We start from the raw sequence: 21,918 nt of genomic DNA on the forward strand, positions 1-21,918 counted from the left end.
AGGGGCTAGAGTCTTAAAAACCCATCATAATTCTTTTTCTTTTAGAGTTTGGATCACATTATTGAGCTGTAAAGTTGGGAGACTCAGAAAAAGTCTAAAAGGGCTTCCTTTTTTTCCCCCAAGTAAAAACTTCTTTTTTCTTTTCTTTTCTCTTTTCTTTTCTTTCTTTTCTCTCTCTCTTTCTTTTAAGACAGGGTCTCACTCTGTCACCCAGGCTAGAGTGCAGTAGTGTGACCATAGCTCACTGCAGCCGTGACCTGCTGGCCTCAAGCGATCCTCCCACCTCAGCCTCCTGAGAAGCTGGGACTACAGGCGCACACTACAATAATCTCTGGCTAATTAAAAAATTTTTTCTTTTTTTGTAGAGATGGGGGTCTCACTATGTTGCCCCAACTGGCAAGTAAAATCTCAGGCGCTTTCTAACATAAAAGCGCCTGAGATAAATGACATCCGTGTCTGTGTAACTTGTTACTATCTTGTCCTAGCCCGAGGTATTCAATACAGGCCTACCCTTCATGAGTTCAATTCCCATTCTTGTGCCTGGTTTTTATTTGCTAATAAATCAGGTGTTTTTAAGGGTGCATTAACTCATCTAGATCAACCTAAAAGGCTAATTTCCAACTAGATCCTGAAGGCTAATTGGAAATTAACCTTTCAGGTAATTGTTTAAAAAAAGAAAGAAAAGAAAAAAGAAATATTCATATTCATTTATGAGTTCTTGGAACTCAGGATGCCCTGTAGGTGGAATTCCTCTTACCAGCAGGTTCTCTGGCTTGATATCACGGTGGACGATGTTCAGGCTATGCAGGTATTTGATGGCGCTGGCTAGGTTGTACAGCATCCCACTGGCGTCTCTCTCAGTGTATTTGTTAGTGGAAGTAATGGCATCAAAAAGGTCTCCCCCCTGAGAAGAGAACAGAAGGTGGAGCAGCACATTAACAGATGGGCCAGTGGTGTCACCTGCTGAGGCCACTCACAAATCATAAAGGACAGAAAGAATGGATGTGGAATCTTTGGGTTCCTAAGGGCTTTTCCTGCCACTTCCCTCTCAAAGGCCCGAAGGCTGAATGGTGATTTCTCCACCCACTACAAAAGCCAGCGGCACTTCCCCCAGAGCTCAAAGACAGGGGCAGGGTGAGGATTCTCCACCACCAGACACATGGCCATTTCCACAGCTCCCAGCTAGGGGAGGAGGAGATGCAGCTGGATCCCCAGGGCGGAGGCCTGTGACACGTGAAGAACCCAGGGGCACGTGCCACCTGCCTCACATTGACTGCCAGCCAGAGTTCAAATTCGTAATCCTTAACCTCCTCCAGTGAGGAACAGGTAATACCACAAACTGCACACTGAAAATGTTCTACTGCCTAGTGAAATTATTAAGACGCACACACATACACACACACACGCACAATCCCCTTCATATGCTACATTTAGCTCTTTGGGAGTGGGCGTAGTGTTTTCTTTTTCAATATTGTGCTTCTTTGTAAGGAACAAAGTAAAGGACCAGAAACTGCCATTTCAAAGATGAGCCAGATAAAAGAGGGAGGAAGAGGGGGGAAATCTCAAAGAAAGTTTTCTAGGACTGTTATTCATCTGAACTTTTGTTTCCCTTGTTCCTTTTAAAAGATATTGCTTTTTGGTAAAATGCAATGATTTTTAAGCTTCAACCTAAGTGCCATTTATTCAAAACCCTTTCAGAGAATTGTGGTCTGGTTTACTATCAGTATGTGCACCATTCTTGCCTACAGTGCACCAAACTGCTACGCAGCGTAACCAACAGTGATCATCTGTTACCTAATGTGCTAAGGAACTCAGTTTTTCTTTTTTAAATAGCTAAAGCAAAAGATAGTCCCTGTAGGCTGATGATTTTCAAATCTGCCTCTTGGGCCTGGGCCCTCTGCGCCCCTGTACAGTCTCCACTCCGGAGGCTTCTCTCACTATCCCCGAAGCTGCAACAGTTCTCAAGCTAAGCACACAGATTTTTTTTTTTTTTTCTCCAAAACGAATAGTTTTTTCAACTTTCTGCTTCTCTCAAAGGTAAGGCTGCTACACACAGGTTTTCAGGTTGTCTCTGTACCACTTGAGGAGGTGGGACAGTCACAGTGCTCTATGTGAACAGCGCCCCTGGAGTTCCACCACAGGGCATGTGTGGCTGTATATGGAGACCCTGCAAAGATTCCACCAGTCCCAGTTACCTGGCCTCCTGGCATCTTGTAATGCCCTTTTTTAATAAGAGACAAAGTCTTCCTTTGTCACCCAGGCTGGAGTGCAGTGGCACAATCATGGCTCACTGCACTCAGACTCCTGGGCTCAAGTGATCCTCCTGTCTCAGCCTCCAGAGTAGCTGGAACCACAGGAGCAGGCCATCATGCCCGGCTAATTATTATTATTTTTTTTGCAGAGATGGGGCTTTGCTTTGTTGCCCAGGCTGGTCTCTAACTCCTGACCTCAAGTGATCCTCCTGCCTTGGCCCCCCAAAAGTGCTGGGATTACAGGCGTGAGCCACTGCATCTGGCTCCTTTCTTCTTTGTCCTCAACAACGCAGTCAACAGGTCTTATCCGTCCTCTCTTGGACACGTTTCTCCTTCGCAGCCATCTGGGCCTTCCTACTCCGCCAAACGCTCCTGTTGCCTCATCCCTGGCTTGTTGTCATGTGGTCTCACAATCCGCTCTGCTTCCCTCCGTGAGTTCTTTATCCAAAGCATCCTGCACACCGACTGCTACCTTCCCACACATTATGTCACTATTTTCTTTCTTTCTTCAAGAAATCACCATTCTTTTCCCACAGCCGAAAGGAGGAGGCTTTCTATGTTCTGCCCCAACCTTCATTCCTCTCTTGCCACTACTTAATTTCCTCTCTTGCCACTACTTAAAACAGTGACCCTTATGCTCCAGGATATTTCTTCCCTAGCCATCCGAACAGGCCAAGATCTCTGTCCTCAAGCCTGTCCTCATGAGAGCCCGCTTCCTGAAGTGTCCCGTCCCCTCCCCTTCAGTTTTCTAATTCCCGTTGCTCTCTCAGGGCCCAGCTGCAGGCCCAGTTCCTCCGCAAGGCCTGCCTTCCTCTGAACACATAGGCAGCTTGCATGTGCACCGCCTCTGGCAGGCAGAAGGCTAAAGTCCTGCGCCTGATGGGTATGGAATTTCATTCTGGTGAACTGCTGATCCACTGCCTTCCGGAACTGCTGATCCACTGCCTTCCGGAACAGGAGCCATGTTTGTCTAGGAGCTTCAGGCATTCTTTGGCACATCACTGGGCCCTGAGGGTTTGAGAAGCACACCCACCCACATGTCTCAGTGGAAAAGTCCTGGGAGTCTTTCAAGTCAAGCCTGGGGCTGGCCTTCACTTCCCTGGGAAGCTTCTCGAGCACCCTCAGGGCATTCTGGGTGAGATTAAATCGAAGGGTATGATCCTTCAGCACAATTGAGAGTCCCAGTGCTGGGCTACGGAGACCTTCTATGGCCTTTTTAGGGTATCTTGGTGATGCAGAGAGAATTCACAAAGGCAGTTAAGTGTAACGAGGACCTTAACATAGTCACCTAACCAAGCACATGATTGAGAGTCAGACTAAGATTTCTCACAAAATGCCCCATTCAGAGTGCCTGAGCCTTTGCCATCTTGAAATTTCATTTAGTCTCAGCATTCCAAAAATCAGCCAACAGTGGGGGTAAGACAATAATAACTGGGGGTATTCAAATTCTAACAGCACACAGAAGGGCACCAGAATGGCTTGAAGTTGGTAGTCTAAAAACATTGTTGGAAAAAGCCTCCGTGGTACTAGGGAAAATATAATTTACAATGTTGGTAAAAAGGTAGTTTGATAATAAAGCACCAACAGGAAAATCTTCATATTTTTTCTTTATTCAAATGAAATCAACTTTTCTTTTCTTTTTCTTTTTCTTTTTTTTTTTTGAGACAGAGTTTCCCTCTTTTTGCCCAGGCTGGAGTGCAATGGCGCGATCTCGGCTCACTGTAACCTCCGCTTCCCGGGTTCAAGCGACCCTCCTGCCTCAGCCTCCCGGGTAGCTGGGACTACAGGCGCCCGTCACCACGCCCGACTAATTTTTTGTATTTTTAGTAGAGACGGGGTTTCACCACGTTGGCCAGGCTAGATCTCTTGACTTCGTGATCTGCCCGCCTCCGCCTCCCAAAGTGCTGGGATTACAGGCATGAGCCACGGTGCCAGGCCGACTTTTCTTTATTGGATTATCAGTTTAACATTTTTACCTCCCTCAGCCTCAAACATGACAATAACCTTGTTACTACAAAAAGGCTCCCATTCTTTGAAAGAAACAAGTCCTAATTTGAAGTAGAATAAAAATAGGTTTCACCTATTAAAAAAATGCCGATATGTCTAAGGTGAAGCAACTCTGAACAACAAAAACTTAAAGACCCTAGAATGAACATTTATCATATCATCACAGATTAGCTTATTAAATGCTTTCCTTGTCTTGAATGTTTAAGAGAAAACCTCACATTCAAGTCAGCAGTGTGGGGATTCCAAACATGCCCTGGGAGCCTGAGGCGCCCCCTGGCGGTGCTCACAGCTGATGCAGAAGGCGGTGCAACATTCTCCAACTAAGGTAGACATTACTTAAACCCCCAGTTTGGGCCGGATGCTGTGGCTCACGTCTGTAATCCCAGCACTTTGGGAGGCGGGCACGAGGTCAGGAGATCGAGACCATCCTGGCTAACACGGTGAAACCCCATCTCTACTAAAAATACAAAAAAAATTAACCGGGCGTGGTGGCGGGAGCCTGTAGTCCCAGTTACTCGGGAGGCTGAGGCAGGAGAATGGCGTGAACCTGGGAGGCGGAGCTTGCAGTGAGCCGAGATTGCACCACTGCACTCCAACCTGGGCAACAGAGTGAGACTCTGTCTCAAAAAAAAACCTTTCAATTTGATGAATATACTAGAAAAGACTTGAGAACACAACGGCTTCATGAAAATGAAGCATGCCATTTTTTTTAAAACTTCTAATTCCTGAAAATGTCAAATGTATGGAAGGAGAGTAAGAGACTTTCATCTCCATTCAACCATCATCAATTGGCTATCCCCAGAGTCTATGTTTTCATAGAAGGTAATATTATGTGACAGGATGAGATGACGACAGTCACTGAAAGTGCGCTATTCACATCATTATTAGGACAGCGCTATTTTCCCATTATGTTGGTGACTAAAAGTTTAAAGCTTGTTTTTACAAGATGGCTGGTACCTTTGGATATAGTTCATGGAAAAGTGAATGATTTTCCATTACAACAACGACAATTATATTGGTACCTAATACTTTGTGTGTCACACAAACTGGTGGAAGCCATCTCTTCATCCCCAGAAAAACACCATTAAGCAGGTATTATTAGTATTCTCACTTCACATATGCTGAAACTGAGGCATAAAGAGGTAGACCCAAGGTCATGGGCCTCTTTGTGCCAAGGCTGGGACTTGAGTCCTTGTGTACAGTTCTCCTGTGAACATTCCTAATCACTAGGCCAACATCCAGAAATGAGAACCTGAATATTGGTGAGAGAAAATAAGGAAAAGAGCTCTGGAATATAGGCAAGCGTGGTGCCATCAATAAAACCTTACTTTTTTTCCAAAATACACACCTTTACTAATTCCATGACAAGATACAGTTCAGTTGGCACATCCATCTCCTCAATCAGAAGGACAATATTGGGATGCTTCACTCTTCTTAAAATAGACACTTCATTCTGGATCATGTGCTCCTGTCCAAAGGAAAAGTTATCTTCATCAGCTTCCACACAAAACATATGGAGAGCTAACTCAGTGAGTACAACTATACTATGTAGGGGTCAAGAGAGACGCATTTTGGTAAAATGTAATGAGCCTGTCTTGTATTCTGATATTCAGATATAGCCTAGAATTGCCAACTGATATGGAGGTCCTTACATAATGCTTATAAATTCAGAACCTATCATGATAACTACAGTTTCATAGCAAAGAATGGGATGAAACCTAGATCACATGAAGAAGGGAAGAGAGTAAACAAACAAAAAGATAAGGAAGATAAATCATATATAATCATTCCAAATAATTTTTATCCCAGGGATATACATAAAGTTATATTCTAGTAAGTGTATAACATTCTATTCCAGCAAAATTCAACCCTTAGGGTGAACTTATGTTTATTTGGGAGCTGATCTTTGTGTTTCTTTTGACCTCTTGAACACTCTATCTCATAAGAACAAATTTTATACATACTTTGCCTCGACATTTGCTTTTCTTGATAATTTTCAGAGCATACTCTCTAGCAGTCGATCTGCAAAGAGAAAGTTTGTGTTTTTAACATAAAACTTAACTTCAAATCTATCGAATTATTTTGTCAGGGATCAACTTCCTACCCCATAGATCTTGTGTCATGTTGTAAATATTTTGTGAAAGGATTTCCTGTTTTTTTTTTTTTTTAAACAAATAAATATGTAAATGTTGATGGACTGACCAAGTGTAAGGACGGTAAGTCTGCTGGCATAGAGAAATCTTGGGCTGTTTATGTTGCCATACTTGTAATAAAAACACTAGCACTGGCACTTTGCTCTTCAAGTTGCCCACTTATCTCTCTTCCAAGTGTACTTTCCTTCCTTTTCTTACTGTTGGAAAGCTTTTTAATAAACTTCCACTCCTGCTCTGAAAACAAAACTAAACACTAGCATTGCTACTGCGTCTTAGCTCCTCCTGCTTCCAGGTTGTTCTTCCCTCCCCTTCCCTCTGAAGTGATGTAGTGACAGCCTAAAGCAGAGATGAGTTTCCGCCATTCCTGTTGCCTCAAGTCTCTCCTGAGGTTCTCTATCCACCCAGGGCACCTGTGACTGTTCTCTGAATGTTCACACAATCACACTGAAGACTCTAGAGAAAGCAGTCCACGCTCTTTAGACCTCAGTTCGGTGTGAGAGCCTGTGTGAGTTCTGCTGGAGAACTCATGGATGATATGGTCAAGGTGTAAAGAAAGGGATAAAATCTATTTCAGAGCTTCCTGGGACCCCTGGGCCCTTTTATGGGATGTCTCATTTCATTGAAAGACAATGAAGGTGACAGTGAAAATCCACTCACTCCCCAAAGCCACATGGCAGCATTAAAATCAGACTCTCAGTTCTCGAGGCCCCTGCTCCCTGCATAGCACAGTCAACGCTGCCCCTCCTCTGTGACAGGTGTAGGAGGAAGGATTTAGTCCTATCGCTACCTTTAAACAGCTTCCTAATTTGTGCTAACATTGCTAAGATACTGTAGAGACAAACACAAGAACACGTCTATTATTAAAGGGCACAATGCATACTTCATAATCATAGTAAACCACGACTTCACAAGCATTGCTGTTTTATTTCTGGTGTGAAATTGAGAAAGCCTAGCTTTTTACCTATAGATAAAAGTCAATTTTGTGGATCCATTAGAGCCAATTTTGTGGATCCAATGGACACAAATAGTAATGAGGTTAATTAAGAACACGCTTTTAAAACAGGGCTTTAAAATCTTCAATATGGTGAATTAAATGGGATTTCCTAGTTATATGGTTATAGCAAGAAAATGATTTGCCTCTAAGCAAATCAACAGGCCAGTCATTAATATGTTTTGAGGGCATTTTAGAAATTTTTCATGTCATTTACTTCTAAAAATGCTTCTTCCATGACATTTCCAGCCCTTTTCATGGTGCCAGCCTCAAAAAACAGTGAACACTGAATTATGATTCTATCTGCTGAATAAAAATCACAAGATAATGACTTTGAAGCCTCTTTTCCTTACTAGAAGGCTTTGGGGTTCAGGTGGTAGAAGGTAAACCCTTTGCTTCGAGGCTCCCCTCCTGCAGATATGCAGCTGTCCAGAGGAATTCCCATAGCTTTCCCTCAGGAAGGAGAAGGACTAAAAGCCCAAGGATGCCCCTACCACTGTCTCTGTTGATCCTTCAGATCATGGCTGAAGGATCAGCCATGGCTGGGCAGAGAGGCCATGATGGGGTGTGAGTCAGGCTGTGGCTAAATGCAGGGCTTGGTGTACTAGATGTTCCCACATAAACACCAGACCACCAGCAAGACTGAGGGGTAGAGGAGGAGAAGGCACTGCAGGAAGAGGTAAACCAAAATATTTAACATTAGAAATTTAAAATGTGGGCTGGGCGCGGTGGCTCATGCCTGTAATCCCAGCACTTTGGGAGGCCCAGGTGGGCAGATCAGTTGAGGTAAGCAGTTCGAGACCAACCTGGTAAACATGGTGAAACTCTGACTCTACTAAAAAAGCACAAAAATTAGCCAGGCATGGTGTTGCGTGCCTGTAATCCCAGCTACTTGGGAGGCTGAGGCGGGAAGATTGCTTGAGCCCAGGATGTGAAGGCCGCGGTGAGCCGAGATCATGCCACTGCACTCCAGCCTGGGTGACAGGGAAATTTAAAATGTAAGGGCAAACATAAATGAGAAAATGAGAAAGTGACATGATTCACGTGTGAAGAGATTCTTCACTGTAGAAGCTCTACATCTTATAAGACCACAGGGTCCCTTTAAGTAGCTTCTTCTTAAGAGGCTCCTGTAGAGTTTGTCTGCAAACTTGAAAACACTTAATCAAGAGGAAAACTAAAAACCCAAGTGCTTCTGGATTCTGCTTTTCATAAATCACTAAAAAATTATGATAAAGCAAATCTCAGGTTGGAATACATGAGCAATTTCCTATCTGGCTTACCAGGTGCCATTGGATGGCAGGGAATCTAGACCATTGCACTGCCTGCCTGGATAACCATCAGCAATCCCAGGCAGGGCCAGAGAGCAAGAAGGGACGTTTGTGAGGCTGAAAAATAAAAGCTGCCGTTCCCTTCACCACCTCCACAAAGGAGATGGATGGACAGGACCGTGCTGGTCAGAAGAGAAAGTGGTTTCTTAGCTTGGTGATTCCTCATGTTTGCCATTTGCTGCTCTTTTCCCTTGAAGGAGTAATTTTAAAGCACTCAATCCTCAGGGCTGGTGTAGAGCACAGGAGGGCTGAACCCCCTCTACAGCCAGTCAGACAAGAAGCCAGATCCCTAGTGAGCCAGAGGGTGTGTTGGCTCCCAGCAGGCCAAGGAAGCAGGTTCTGTCCTGAGCCTACAGCTGAGGGGAAGAGGGCAGCAAACCTAGGGCTTACTAGGAACAAAGACCTTGTGGATTTCCACTGTAGAACCTTTTGTAATAGGATTAAACCTTCCATTACATCTACTCACATTTCACAGCGGACAATGAGCTCCATAGAGGGCCACCAAATTAATGTTGCACCTTTTCTCTTTTGATTCCTGAGGGTCGAACTATAAAGCCATATAATAAAATCCATAATAAAAGCCACATAATAAAAATTAATTCCTAGAAGCACAGGTTTACAGGAAAGTAGCTAGTCTAGAAAGTGAGCCTGAAAACAGGTGTTAGGACTAATTGTGTGTCATAAGAATAAGAATATAAGTGTCTGCTTTAAGTGAAAACACTTGGCAAGAAATCGACTCTTATATAACGAATTTGCCTTCCTACATACCTGGAGCTCTGAGGACTGCTGTGCCTGTGTAATTATTCAGCGAGCCGTGGGATGCAGGGCTCTTTGGTGGATTCAGAGGGGAACGAGACCTGATCCTTGTCTTCAAGGATTCTACATTTGAGTGTACTGAGAAGAATCCTAGATGACCTGATTGATTACCGGTGAGGGGAATACAGGCCATTTGCTTGCTTGTTTTTGAAATTACGTTCTTGACCTTTTACAGAACCCTCTTTACCACAACAAAAACAGCAGCAACAGAAAACTTTGTCTTCCTTCTTGACTATGGGAAATCAATTTGTAAGGCTGCCTTCTTATTAAATGTGACCCAAGGTCAGAACCCAAACTACTAGAGGGAAATTTTCAAATTTTACAAACTTCAATTAAATCCAACTTTTGGTGTTTGTGCTAAAAATGGTTCGGAGACAGCTGTCTTGTTTAACTTAGTGATTCTCAACTCAGGCCAGTCTTCTGCCCACTGCACCCCTCACCCAGCGAGTGTAGCAGAATGTTTGTCAAAAAAAGAAATGGGCCAGGCACAGTGGTTCACACCTGTCATCCCAGCACTTTGAAAGGCTGAGGCAGGAGGATCACTTGAGATCAAGAGTTTGAGACCAGCCTGGGCCACCATAGTGAGACCCATCTATAAAAAATAAAAACAAAAAAAAATTAGCCAGGCATGGTGGTGTGCACCTATACTCCTGGCTATTCGGGAGGCCAAGGCAGGAGAATGGATCACTTGAGCTCAGAACTTTGAGACTGCAATGAGCTATATGATCTTGCCACTGCGCTCCAGCCTGGGTGACACAGCAAGACCCTGTCTCAAAAAAAGGTGGTGGTGTGGAAATGGCTAGCAAAGATTGGGATGTTCTGAGCTCACATGGTTTCTCTTGTTGCTGTTATGTGCTGTGTTTTGAAGGATTTAGAGAAAGAGTGTATGGAGAAGGAAAGGCAGCTCCCGAGCAGTCCTCTCCCATAGCATTCATTGAATTTCATGGCAATCCTTGTTTGTGGGTAAAGTTCTCTGTATGAGGCTGTGTCTTGTCTCTCTCTGTAACCCCAGAAGGGCCCAGCATGAGCCTGAACTAGGAGGTGCTCTGCACATATTGTGGAAACTTCAGAGGATGGTGGCAGTTAGCACAATGACAGGAATACCACCCCCAACACCAGCAAAAAGGAGTTAGTAACACGCCCTTTGTTTACCAAGTAATCCTAACAAAGCCCAATCTCAGCCTCCTCCGTAAAGAGATAACTGCCAAGAGCAGAGAACTGAGGTATTCCACAGTGCCTTGTCAGACGGCTCCCAAGTGGAATTTTATTTTGAATTTGACAAGGGCCCCATGGCTGTCAGGAGCCAGAGGCTCCTCAGGAAGGAAAGAAGGAAGAACAGTAATCCACTAGCCAAGAGCAGTGATCTAAGCTTCAGCACAAGACATCCTCCAAATCCCAGTTCTGACGGAAATGCTTTCAAACTATAGACACATAGTTGCTTTGTTGAGGTTATTACGAATTTTGAGGATTTTCTAGGTGGAAGCAATGCATTTTGGTGACCCTAAGGTCTCAGCTTGTTCTGGTGGGTTTGAGCCTGCTTATGTTCATTGCTAGAGCCAGCATCTTGGCTGCACACATCCTCAGGCTTATAGGTGCCAGAGGGAGAGAGAGAAGCATCCGCAGCAAGGATTTTAATTCAGCTCTGGTGCCTATATCACTAAGCAATTCCAGTGGTGCAGGTGGGGAAGAGGACCAAGAGCCACCAGGGGCACCATCCCTGCTCATGACTATATCACCCCTACCCTTGGCTCGTGTGGTCATTAGTCCACACAGAGCCAGGAAAGTTAGGGATGAAAGGCATCTCACATCACGCCCTCTACTTGTGCTCTGACTGGTCATTAGTGCTTTTCTGCTTTTTGAGTTTGCTATGGGGCCTCAAAACGCTCCACAAAACAGCTTCAAAGTAGAGCATGTCTCTTCCAGCTGGAGTCACAGTCCACTAACTTCCTTTAGCATGTCCCGGATGCCCCAGAGGCCACTCACAAAGTTACTCCTGGAACATGGGCAGAAATCTAAATGGACTTAGCTGCCAAAGACTATACCGGAACAGGACCACAGAAAGACATCGTTATTGTGTCCATTGTTGTAGATAAATCTTGCCTGTGACAGGATATGATTAGCAGAGGAGGGGCATAGTCACCCTTGGTAATACATATTCATCCTTCCAAACGCAGCAGAATGTACCCGCAAGCAATGTGTGCCATTCACATTCTTAGCTCGCTTTTTATTTTCTTGGACCTCTGGAAAATATTAGAAGAATGTTTTGTGATACCTCTGGGGAGAGAGGGCACATGCCATATGTCCTCGTTCAGTGGGAGCTGAATACTAACTTCATGGAGCAATCTGGTGTTTAGGTTCTGAAGTTTCATACAGTGAGACCCAAGATGGGAACTCATGCAAAACGAACGCAATCCAAGTTAGAAAGAAACAAATTGATTCTGGATGGAGAAATGGGAAATTTCTATTGTGAGAAGACCAGCCCTGTTGGACTAAGACACCAGCCCGATCCAAGGACTAGCTAGGAGAAACAGCACATGCCACCATGTCAGACTTAACAGATGACGGATGCTGGCAAATCACCAGACACCCCACAGCTCAGGGGCATGGCAATCTGCTAGAAATGGGGTTTTCTGCTACAGTGGAAATAAAGCCAAAAAGAGCTAGATTTACTATCAGTAAAAGCATCAATGAAATATAAAATTATAGAAGCACACATGCATTTGCATGCACGCTTCTATCCACTACCATAGGAATGGCTTTCCCTAATTAATTTAGTCTTATTTGTACAGGACCAAAGGGAAAGTGTGATTTTGGCTCAGCTAAGCCAGAGTCTTATGGGAGATTCCTTATTAGAGGCAGTGGAGTAGTGGTTAAAAGTGTGGTTTTTGGAGCTGGGCTCGGACCTGTGTCTTGCTAAGTACTTCTTAGCTGACTGACCTTGGGCACTTAACGTGTCCGTGCTTTCTATCTATAACATGGAGACAACAACACTGATATTATGCAAGTATCGTGTTAATTAAATGAAATGTCACAAATTAAGGGCTTCGTAGATAGTTTATGTTCAGCAAAGCGAGGTTGCTCCTGCTTTGGGAGGTGTGAGGCCCAGGGATGCAATGGACATTTTTCATGTTCGGCACAAATGTGCCAAATGGCCAAGCTTCGTGGAGAGGTGGGGGAATGAGAGGGAGAGAGGAGAACCGTGGCTTGGCAGCATGGACTCAGGGATTTTTCAAGCTCCCTATGACTCATGACCCTCCTGGATGCACAGTGGCTGCTCAGCTGGGTCTCTGTCACTGTTGGGAATATCCCAGCCTTGCTGACATGTTGGAGTAGAGCAAGGTTTGCGACCCACTGCACAAAGGTCGATAAGGAGGGCTCTGCTACCTGAGCTGGGGAAGCATCTTCCAAAGAGCCGCAAGGGGTGCCGGGAGCACACAAGTGGCTATTGGCCAAATGAAGAACCCTCATGAAATGTGGGGCTCTGTAGAGACTGCCAGCTTTAATATGGCAGGAACCTGTGCTTCTGAATCAAAGCCCGTAGCGGAGGCAAGGTCTAGATCTTCCAGGCCAAAGCCTTCTCGTCTGTCTTCTCTCCTCAGTCATCCCCTCTGAGTGGAGCTCAGGAGCATGATTCTCAGAGGATTAAGAATGGGCAGGGTGTCCAGCCCCACTGCAGGCCGAGAAAGGTGACAAGGAACTGTGTACACCCCAGGCCAGTCCCCAGAAACCCAGAGGACACAGTCCCTCAAGGAAAGAGGTTAGTTCCCCCGACTTTTCAATATTCTGCCCACCAGCCCTGAGGAGAAGCTGCTGGCTGACCAGGTTCCCTAAAGCAAGCAGCTGCCCGGGAAAAGCAACCCAAACGTGACACCGAGTGGAGGGCTTGAGGCCACCGTAGCTGGGTTGTAACTTTATCAGTTGTCACTTCTTCGTCTAGTAGCCACCAGCTAACGTCCTCGATTAGATATCTAGAACTTCAGGATAAACCCTTCCCTTTGGCCCACAGAGTACCGGGTTCATTCATTTTAATACATCTTAATGTATTAAATACCACTTCTGCTGGGGTCAGTACATATGCATTTTAAAGCTTTTCAAGATGATTGTTGATGCATTTCATCTTATGCTAGTATGCATTACAGACATAAACTCTCACAAGAACTTTCTGACCTCTACGAAATATGTCATAAAAAGTATGTGAGAAAAACTATTCAATATGGTTTTTAACAACAATAAAAAGGCTTACCTGAAAAGCTGGCAACGTTTCTCTGAGTACATTTTAAAAAATCGAAGTCTTTAATTTATAGATTGTCCCCAGGTATCACTACATTTTTCAAATCTGTTGTTAGATGGGTCTTTCTTTTGCATGTGGGGTTGAGACACTAACTTATTCCATCTGTACCACAGACTGGAAATAGAGACACAATCTTGGAAAACATAACGCCAAATGTAACCCTTAAGGTTTGATGCAAATGATGTTCTTCTCACCTTTCTACACATTCCTTGACAACAGCAAAATTTCCATCTCCTATTGTTCTTCCGACTTTATATCGTTCTGTTATTGTAGCTGGAATCTGGAAGCCTTCCTCCGACACTTCTGAAAGAATCATTAATACTTTTTTATTGGTGGAAAAGGGAACACAGATGTTGCACAAGGAAACATTTAAAAGTATCATCTAATTGACTGGAACGGATTCAGAATCGATATGTCATTCTCTGTACAGTGAGGCAACCGCCTCCTTCCCTTGCTGACATTGTATATACTCAACAGATTTTACTAAGACAAATGATAAAATAAAAAGAAACGTAAGGGGTCCACTCCCATCTATATAAGAGAAACTTGGGTTTTCTGATGCTGTGGGGATTCTCAGGAGGAAGCTTTGCTCCTTTCACTTCATGCCAATTTGATCAATAGTGTTTACTGAATACCCACTGTGTACAGAAAAATAGCACTCCCATGTATGGCGCAGGAGGCAACTGCAGTTCGCAAGGGACTCTGGGCTGCTTGACACTGTACAAGCATGAAAATTGCCTGCTGTTTGGACAGTTAGTTTTACTACATCCTGAAATGGAAATCTCCGTAAAATTCCTTATGAACTAAGCACTGATGGCCACCCGTCCTCAGTATCAACGAGCAGACTTTAGACAAATGTTCTCACCAGCAACCTGCATAGCAGATGTTGAGTTAAAATTACAATATCTATTATGTCTGTGAATGGAACAGTTTTGTAGTTTCAATTATGTTAGTGCCACTAACACAACACATTTTCCCCCTGAAAATGCATTTTGAAATATTTTGCAAATGCCTAATAATGCTTTAAATATCTAAGGCCATAAAACTAAATAAGCCACAGTTAGGTCACGTAAATATACTGAATAACCTTTAACATCTTAAGGGTGTAAAAAGCCTTTTATAGCTGGACTCTAAAATGTACATGCTTTAAAGTGATAAATCCCAGCTCTCCCTCAGGCAACCTGAATGCAAAATGTGATGGAACCCTGGTGTGTTTTCTTAATGTACTCCTCTTCCGACCTTTCATCGTAAACTGAGACTAAACATCTCTCCTCAGAATACAACTTTAGGTGGTGAATGGGCTTTCTTAGTAGTTTTTGTATTCATACTTGCTCTGTGTTGTTGGAGACCCATAATAAAACGGAGACTGACAATCATTAGATATCTGCATGAGGGCCTTTCTTCTCGATTTATAATGATGCTCAGTTGGCATCAATCTGAATTCTAGAGTGGATGAAATTTCTAGAAAGTATTGAACAAATGTAGGACATTTGCTGCTGCTACTTTTGTCCTTGGCGTTGGTACAGTCTCTTCACCCCTTTACAGGTGACATTTCCCTCTTACCCTGCTAGAAGCCATCTAGGTGGTCTCTAGAATAAAGTGAGGGCTGGAGCCAATCCCCCTACCCCCATCTCACCCCTCTAAAGAAGCTGCAATTTTGCCTCTGTTCGAAGGACTCAGCCAGGGGAGTTTTGTCTACTGCAAAGCACCCAAATTTACAAAACAGCTCCCACATGACACAATCTTAAGGCTCTTTACTATGTGGCTAAGAAAGGAACCCTCCTTGGCTGTTGGGTACAAGTGTGACCCTGCAGGTGGGAAATGGAAGAAGGTACTTCCATCCTGCCTTCTGGTGGGAGCATTCACTGAGTTGAGACACCCATTGAAAGCACATGGCTTGGGATTTTTTTCCCTAACTATTCATAAAAGGTATCTTTTCTCACTTTTGGTTAAGAAGGCCCAGCCAGGCCAGGTGCAGTGGCTCATGCCTGTAATCCCGGCACTTTGGGAGGCCAAGGCAGGTGGAACAATTGAGACCAGGAGTTTGAGACCACCCTGGCCAAGCTGGCAAAACCTCATTTCTACTAAAAATACAAAAATTAGCCAGGCATGGTGGCAGATGCCTGTAATCCCAGCTACTCAGGAGGCTGAGGCAGGAGAATTGCTTGAACCTGGGAGGTGGAGGTTGCAGTGAGCTGAGATAGCGCCATTGCACTCTAGCCTGAGAGACAGAGCGAGACTCCAAAAAAAAAAAAAAAAAAAAAAAGGCTTAGCCAAAGGTTTAAATCAAGAACCATTTCATTTCATTTAAAAAATACAAAACACATTGGAACAAAAGAGACTTCTAGGTGGCTGGTTTTCATATTTCTGTAAGTACAAAAAATTCTGATGTTGCATTGTATGTAGTCAGAAAATAATTACACTGTAAATCACATATTTCACTTAATATAATAAAAGCACTTCGCAAAGGGTACTTTTTGGCTACAAAAAAAAAAAATTTAAATCATATCATTTAACACAAATAAGAGAAGCGGATTCCTTAACAGTGGCTTGATGGTATCACTTTTATCTTTTCCAAATATTTCCCCGTAGTTGATTTGAACCTGGTAATAGCCTTCAGGAAGGAAATAGGTGTGATTCACAATCTCCATTTCATAGGATAGGAAGTAAGATGCAGAGAGTTGAAGATGCTTGTCCAAAACAATCCAGTGAGTTAGTGAAAAAGTCATTTCTGGAATCCTGATCATTTGACCACATCACAGAGATGTTCTGCAGTGAATTAGCTCAAGGATATTTTTGCAATTTCCACCAATTCTTTTTGTAAAACCATATTTTCATGTATTGAGTTCACTTAATTTAGGGTACATCTGTGAGACTACAACAGTCAAAAGAATAAATTGTCTTTAAATTTGAATGGTCTTTGTTCACTTAAAGTAACACTAAAAGTGAACAGGGTTTGGGAAAACAAAAACAGCCATGATCCCAGGGATCCCCTTTTATTTCCAAAGCGGGCAATAGCTGGCCTTCTTAGGATACATATGCCCTCAGAGGATGGGAAATGTCTCCAAAATGGGCCAACTTCCCCTTCCCATTCTCACAGAGCAGATACCCATCCCTGGTGGGCACCATATTCAACCCTATCCCCTTGTGATTGACCCACAGGAGCTGCTCAGCCTTGTCCACATCATTCTGCTTGAGAAGCTACAGTTTCTTGGAGTAAATTTAGCCAACCCATCCTCTGCCTCCTCAGATACCAAGTCCCAAGCTCATCACCTTCTCCAGGGCCGTCGTTCTCATCCATCGAGCTGCAGACTTTGGTGGATGCAAGTGAAGTAGAGGAGCCGCCATGCTGAGAGCTCTGTAGGGGAACAGAAACCGGTAATTCAAAAACTGGGTCAGAAGGCCTGAGTTTCCAGGGGCCGTGCCCAGCTTGGAATCTCAAGAGAAACCTTTGCCCATGCTAGGGAGGATTTGAACTTAACCCTTGGAAAAAGACGTCTTCAGCATATTCAACTGGGGCCACATCTCCCTCTCTCCCTATTAACCAATAATAGACTGTGATAACAGGATCAAGCTGGTTATTGTGAACTTGAATGTTCCATGACTTCTTACTCCTTTTGCTCAAAATCAGGGTCCTTTAGCTCACTCTTCGGGTTTGGAAGAGTTCAAGCATCTCACCTGACTCTTCCACAGTCTCTCGGCAAATGGCCCTCAAATGTGGTACCATTCTGATCCCATTCACTATTTTTTCTATTTTTCCAATAGAAAACATTTCTCTTCAGTTTGTTTTTATAAAATATCCTAAAAAAAAAAAACTAAATGCTCCACCTTACCACAACTTTCGGAGAAAGGCTAAAGAGTGGGGTTGTCATTTCTATTTTGAGATCAAAACGTAAGCACTGAGTAGGTTATTGGTTTGTTAAATGTTACATAATAAGTCTGAAGTAAAGACAAGAATAAAAGCCTAGGCCTTATAGTTCTGTTTGATTTTGACCCAAGACCCATGAAAGCAAACAGGGTAACCAACTGTATGAGAGAGCTCAGAGGACAAAACAGTACCAAATATTTAATATTATGACTGGCTATGGGGCAGTACTTTAACATGAATGTTTCCATCTCTGCATCTATTTCCTGAGAAAACAATTTGCACATTTCAATGCTATTTCTAAATAGTGAACACAGCTTGCCCTAAAAGATCTTCCTTCTGTTTCCCTGGGTTTATCCACTTGGTTGGCCTGATGGGAGCAGGAGGCGGTGAGGGGGCGGGCGGCATTGGCTCATGGTGCTGGCTGTCTGTGGAGCAGAGAGAAGGGAAAGAGCATCTGTAGTTGAATTAATAATGAAGAGGTGGCAAGAAGCAAAGCTGACCTGTTTTTCCTCTGCTTACCTGTTTCCCTTCAACCTCCTCCCCAACCCATTCAGCCTTAAAGTATGCACAAAGTAGGAGGAAAGAAGGTTTGACGTAATTTCATTATGGTCTATAGTATCCTGCATAGGAGATTCAAAGATTTTAGTTTTCATTAAAAAGATTAATATAGTTGGGGAAATGCTGCCTAAGTCACTGCAGAGCCATCTAAGTCAAACATCACGGAACTTTTTCCTGGGTGTGACTTAGATAAGCATGTCCTATTGGTCAAGTTCATCAAAGCTCACAGTTGACACCATTGGGATGAAAGTTAATGTAATAGCAATAGCACATCTGCTTTCCTAAAGAACAGGCTAAAATTTTCGAGATGACTCTTGTATACCCCTGGATACCACACAGTTTGTGTAATGTGCCCATTGTTTCCAATATTATAAAAATCCCCCTCAGCAAGCCTGGTGACTTGAGCCGTTTTTCTATCTTTTGTAACCAGCAGCACACATTTGTCATGTCAGGCTAGAAAAACGGATTAAGAGTGTCACCTTGACACAGAGTTTTTCTTAGTGTGACGCTATGGGCCCATAATCCACTCTGTGGAAGGGACTATAAATGTAGGAGCTTCTAAGTCATGCTTTGCTGACTTTTATGGATGAACGTCTTTTTGTGAAAACCTAGTATTTATAATATTGCGGTATGAGGCTGAGACAAGGCAGATTTATTATGTCAATAACCCAAGAAAATAAACATAACCACATTTGAGGGGACGGTGTGTGTTTTCCAGAACAGTGAGATCCTTCATCCTCTGGGTCATTGTTTTTGCTGCAGACATAATGGCGTTCTAAACAGAGAAGCACTAAGTAAATGTCTACAATGTAGACCTTCTCTTCTGGGCTTTCGGGTCCTTGAATTTCTTCCAGCAGCAGCACAAATGGTATTTCATAATGGAGACACATGGTGTGGTTTAGGCTGGCAGGTGCTGCCTTGTCACGTGGGTGTTTTAAATTTAGAATACAAAGACACATTCTTTCACCAAATTAATAGACCAGTAGCATGTTTCCTAGCAAAGATGTTCACAATTTAGACACTCAATTCCAAAAGCTTGTTCTTTTCGCAAGAACATCAGGTACTCGATACAGAGCTCTGACCCATAGTACATGAAAACATCTTTTAAACTGTAACATTCTATAAACTTGTGGGCTATTATTCACTCAATGCTTTATCAACTAATGAATTGGATTTAACAGTGCCGCCAAATGGTCGATCCCTGAATGCTTGTCACAATGCCAGCTGGGTTTTCTCTGCTTTCTGAACAAAAACCTCTCAAGGATTTTAGGCTCTGGTAGAAAAAAAAAAAAGGGAAAAAAAGTAGGGTTAACACAAGTTGCTTATGTTTGTGACTGCTTGTTTTCAACGTTATGATTGTATTTTTGTGTTTCTGAAAATGTATCCCGAGTCATTTCAAATTTTCTGCTGCTTGAGAGTAACAGATGATGGGCAGTTAAGAGAAAAATGTACTTACGGACATACAGAGTTCTCTGAAAATGTAAAGCTTTCATTTTATTTGTTATGCTCAAAGAGAGTAAAATCAATGTATTAAACTTCTAATAGTGTTATCTCTTTTTTCCCAAATAAGTAATATAGTTAATACTAAATACTTTTCCAAGATAGTGACCATTCATTGATTCCGAGAGTTTGGGGGACTGGGATGGACCTTAAATATTACCTATTCCGCCCCATTTCCACCCAGAGACCAAATGCCCCCTACAGAAATCCTAGTGGGTGGTCAGATGGCCTCTGTCCAAATACTTCTAGTACTGAACATACTACTTCCGGAGGCAGCCCTTCATCATTAATAGGAGGCAAAATAAAGGAAGTTCTTCTGTAAGTTATGTTGAAATTATGTCCTTCTACATTTTCCATTTATTGGTCTTATCTCTGATTTCCAGAGTTGCCCAGTACAGGTCTAATCCACTTTTCACATGACAGTGCTTTCAGGTGTTTGAAAATAGCTACTGGTCTCCATCTGTGTCGTCCCAGCACTTTGGGAGGCTGGGGCAGGAGGCTCGCTTGAGCCCACAAGTTCAAGACCACCCTGGGCCACACAGTGAAATCCTGTCTCTACAAAAAAAAAAAACCCTGGTGCTTAAAAGTGAATGCAATATTCTGGGTGTGCTCTGACTAGCACAAAGCAGAGAAGGATAGAGTTTTCTTTCTCGTGACTAGAACATTAATTAACTTCAAGATCTTATTGGCTTATGTGGAGGAGGCCATAGCATTTCACCTTTACAATGAGCCCACAGCTATGTCAGGTCTCCCTGGTGTGTGTTTGAAAGGTTGTCTTGGGGCCGGGCGCGGTGGCTCAAGCCTGTAATCCCAGCACTTTGGGAGGCCGAGACGGGCGGATCACGAGGTCAGGAGATCGAGACCATCCTGGCTAACACGGTGAAACCCCGTCTCTACTAAGAAATACAAAAAACTAGCCGGGCGAAGTGGCGGGCGCCTGTGGTCCCAGCTACTCGGGAGGCTGAGGCAGGAGAATGGCGTGAACCCGGGAGGCGGAGCTTGCAGTGAGCTGAGATCCGGCCACCGCACTCCAGCCTGGGCGACAGAGCCAGACTCAGTCTCAAAAAAAAAAAAAAAAAAAAAAGAAAGGTTGTCTTGGGCCAAGTCCAGGACTTCACATTTCCCCACATTAAATGCCATCTTTATTACATTAATATCCTCCCAGCCTGTTATCTTTTAGATTCTGATCTGGTCTCCTAATGTTTTTGCTCTGTCTCCCAGTTGAAGCCATACCAGTAATCAGCATGACTCTTTGGATAATCCAGCAATTCTTTACTAATCCACCTAAATATACTAACTTAGACCCTGCTGGAACATTTCTATTATTATCCATAAGTCCAACGGAAGGATTTTGAACATAGTAAAGGCAAAATGTGTAAGTGCTTGCTCTTTAGAATTAACTTAATGAGATTAACCAGCCTTTCTTTACAACCAACAGAAGCTGAAAAGCCCACCTATATTTTTTCATTGCTTGTAAATGAAATAAATTTACCTTTTTGGTTTTTCCGAGCAGATAAATCATTTTATAGTCCACATGCCAACAAGATTTTATGTTTGCTTCAATTTGCTAATTCCAAGGCATCTGGGTGTACAGTACAAAATGTACAGTTATTTCAGAATTTAGGGCAATTAGCTGCTCTGAGAAATGTTGTGACATTTGAAATGTCATCACCCCCTCCCCTCCAAGCAGATTTAATGGGAACCATTTGGAAAGGTTGCTGGCACCTGGATGCTTTTATGGCACACCTTCATAAAAGCACTGCCCTAAGTAAGAACACATCCTAAGTGTAGCTATTGAGCTTGGGATCATATAACAGATGGAGAACATATCACACTTTTTGAAGTAAGCGAGAAAGCTGACATAACAACTCTAACCACATTTTATCAAGATGTATCTGATGACGATGTAGTGGAAAACAGTTCACTTTAAATGGTGTGAGTTACTCTTGCCATTTGTATTAACGTTGTCACTCAGCTGGGGTCCGCGCTGCAAGAAGATTTTGAAAATATCTAATTGAGAGAACTGATCTAATCAAGGTAGAAAAATCTCACCACACTTTAGCTTTGGCTGGATAATTGCACCATTTCCACTTCACATTTTATCTTGGCATACAATTATTACCTTACTGAGTTGATACTGATTTGAAAAATGGT

The 21,918-nt window shown here is 43.3% G+C and overlaps 1 protein-coding gene across 5 annotated transcripts in view; it reads right to left on the minus strand.

Annotated features, from left to right (window-relative positions):
* The window catches only part of DCLK1 (doublecortin like kinase 1), a 355,985-nt gene that overhangs the window by 53,365 nt on the left and 280,702 nt on the right, over positions 1-21,918 (minus strand). For all 5 annotated transcript variants that reach the window (XM_025364300.1, XM_025364299.1, XM_025364301.1 and 2 more), the window contains 5 exons: positions 17,112-17,196; positions 14,033-14,141; positions 6,224-6,281; positions 5,608-5,727; positions 758-904 (listed from right to left, as the gene is read on the minus strand). In XM_025364300.1, the coding sequence (XP_025220085.1) occupies positions 758-904; positions 5,608-5,727; positions 6,224-6,281; positions 14,033-14,141; positions 17,112-17,196 (519 nt within the window). The remainder of the gene's footprint in view (positions 1-757; positions 905-5,607; positions 5,728-6,223; positions 6,282-14,032; positions 14,142-17,111; positions 17,197-21,918) is intronic.

This window comes from Theropithecus gelada, chromosome 17 (genome assembly GCF_003255815.1).
Source record: "Theropithecus gelada isolate Dixy chromosome 17, Tgel_1.0, whole genome shotgun sequence".
NCBI lineage: Eukaryota > Metazoa > Chordata > Mammalia > Primates > Cercopithecidae > Theropithecus > Theropithecus gelada.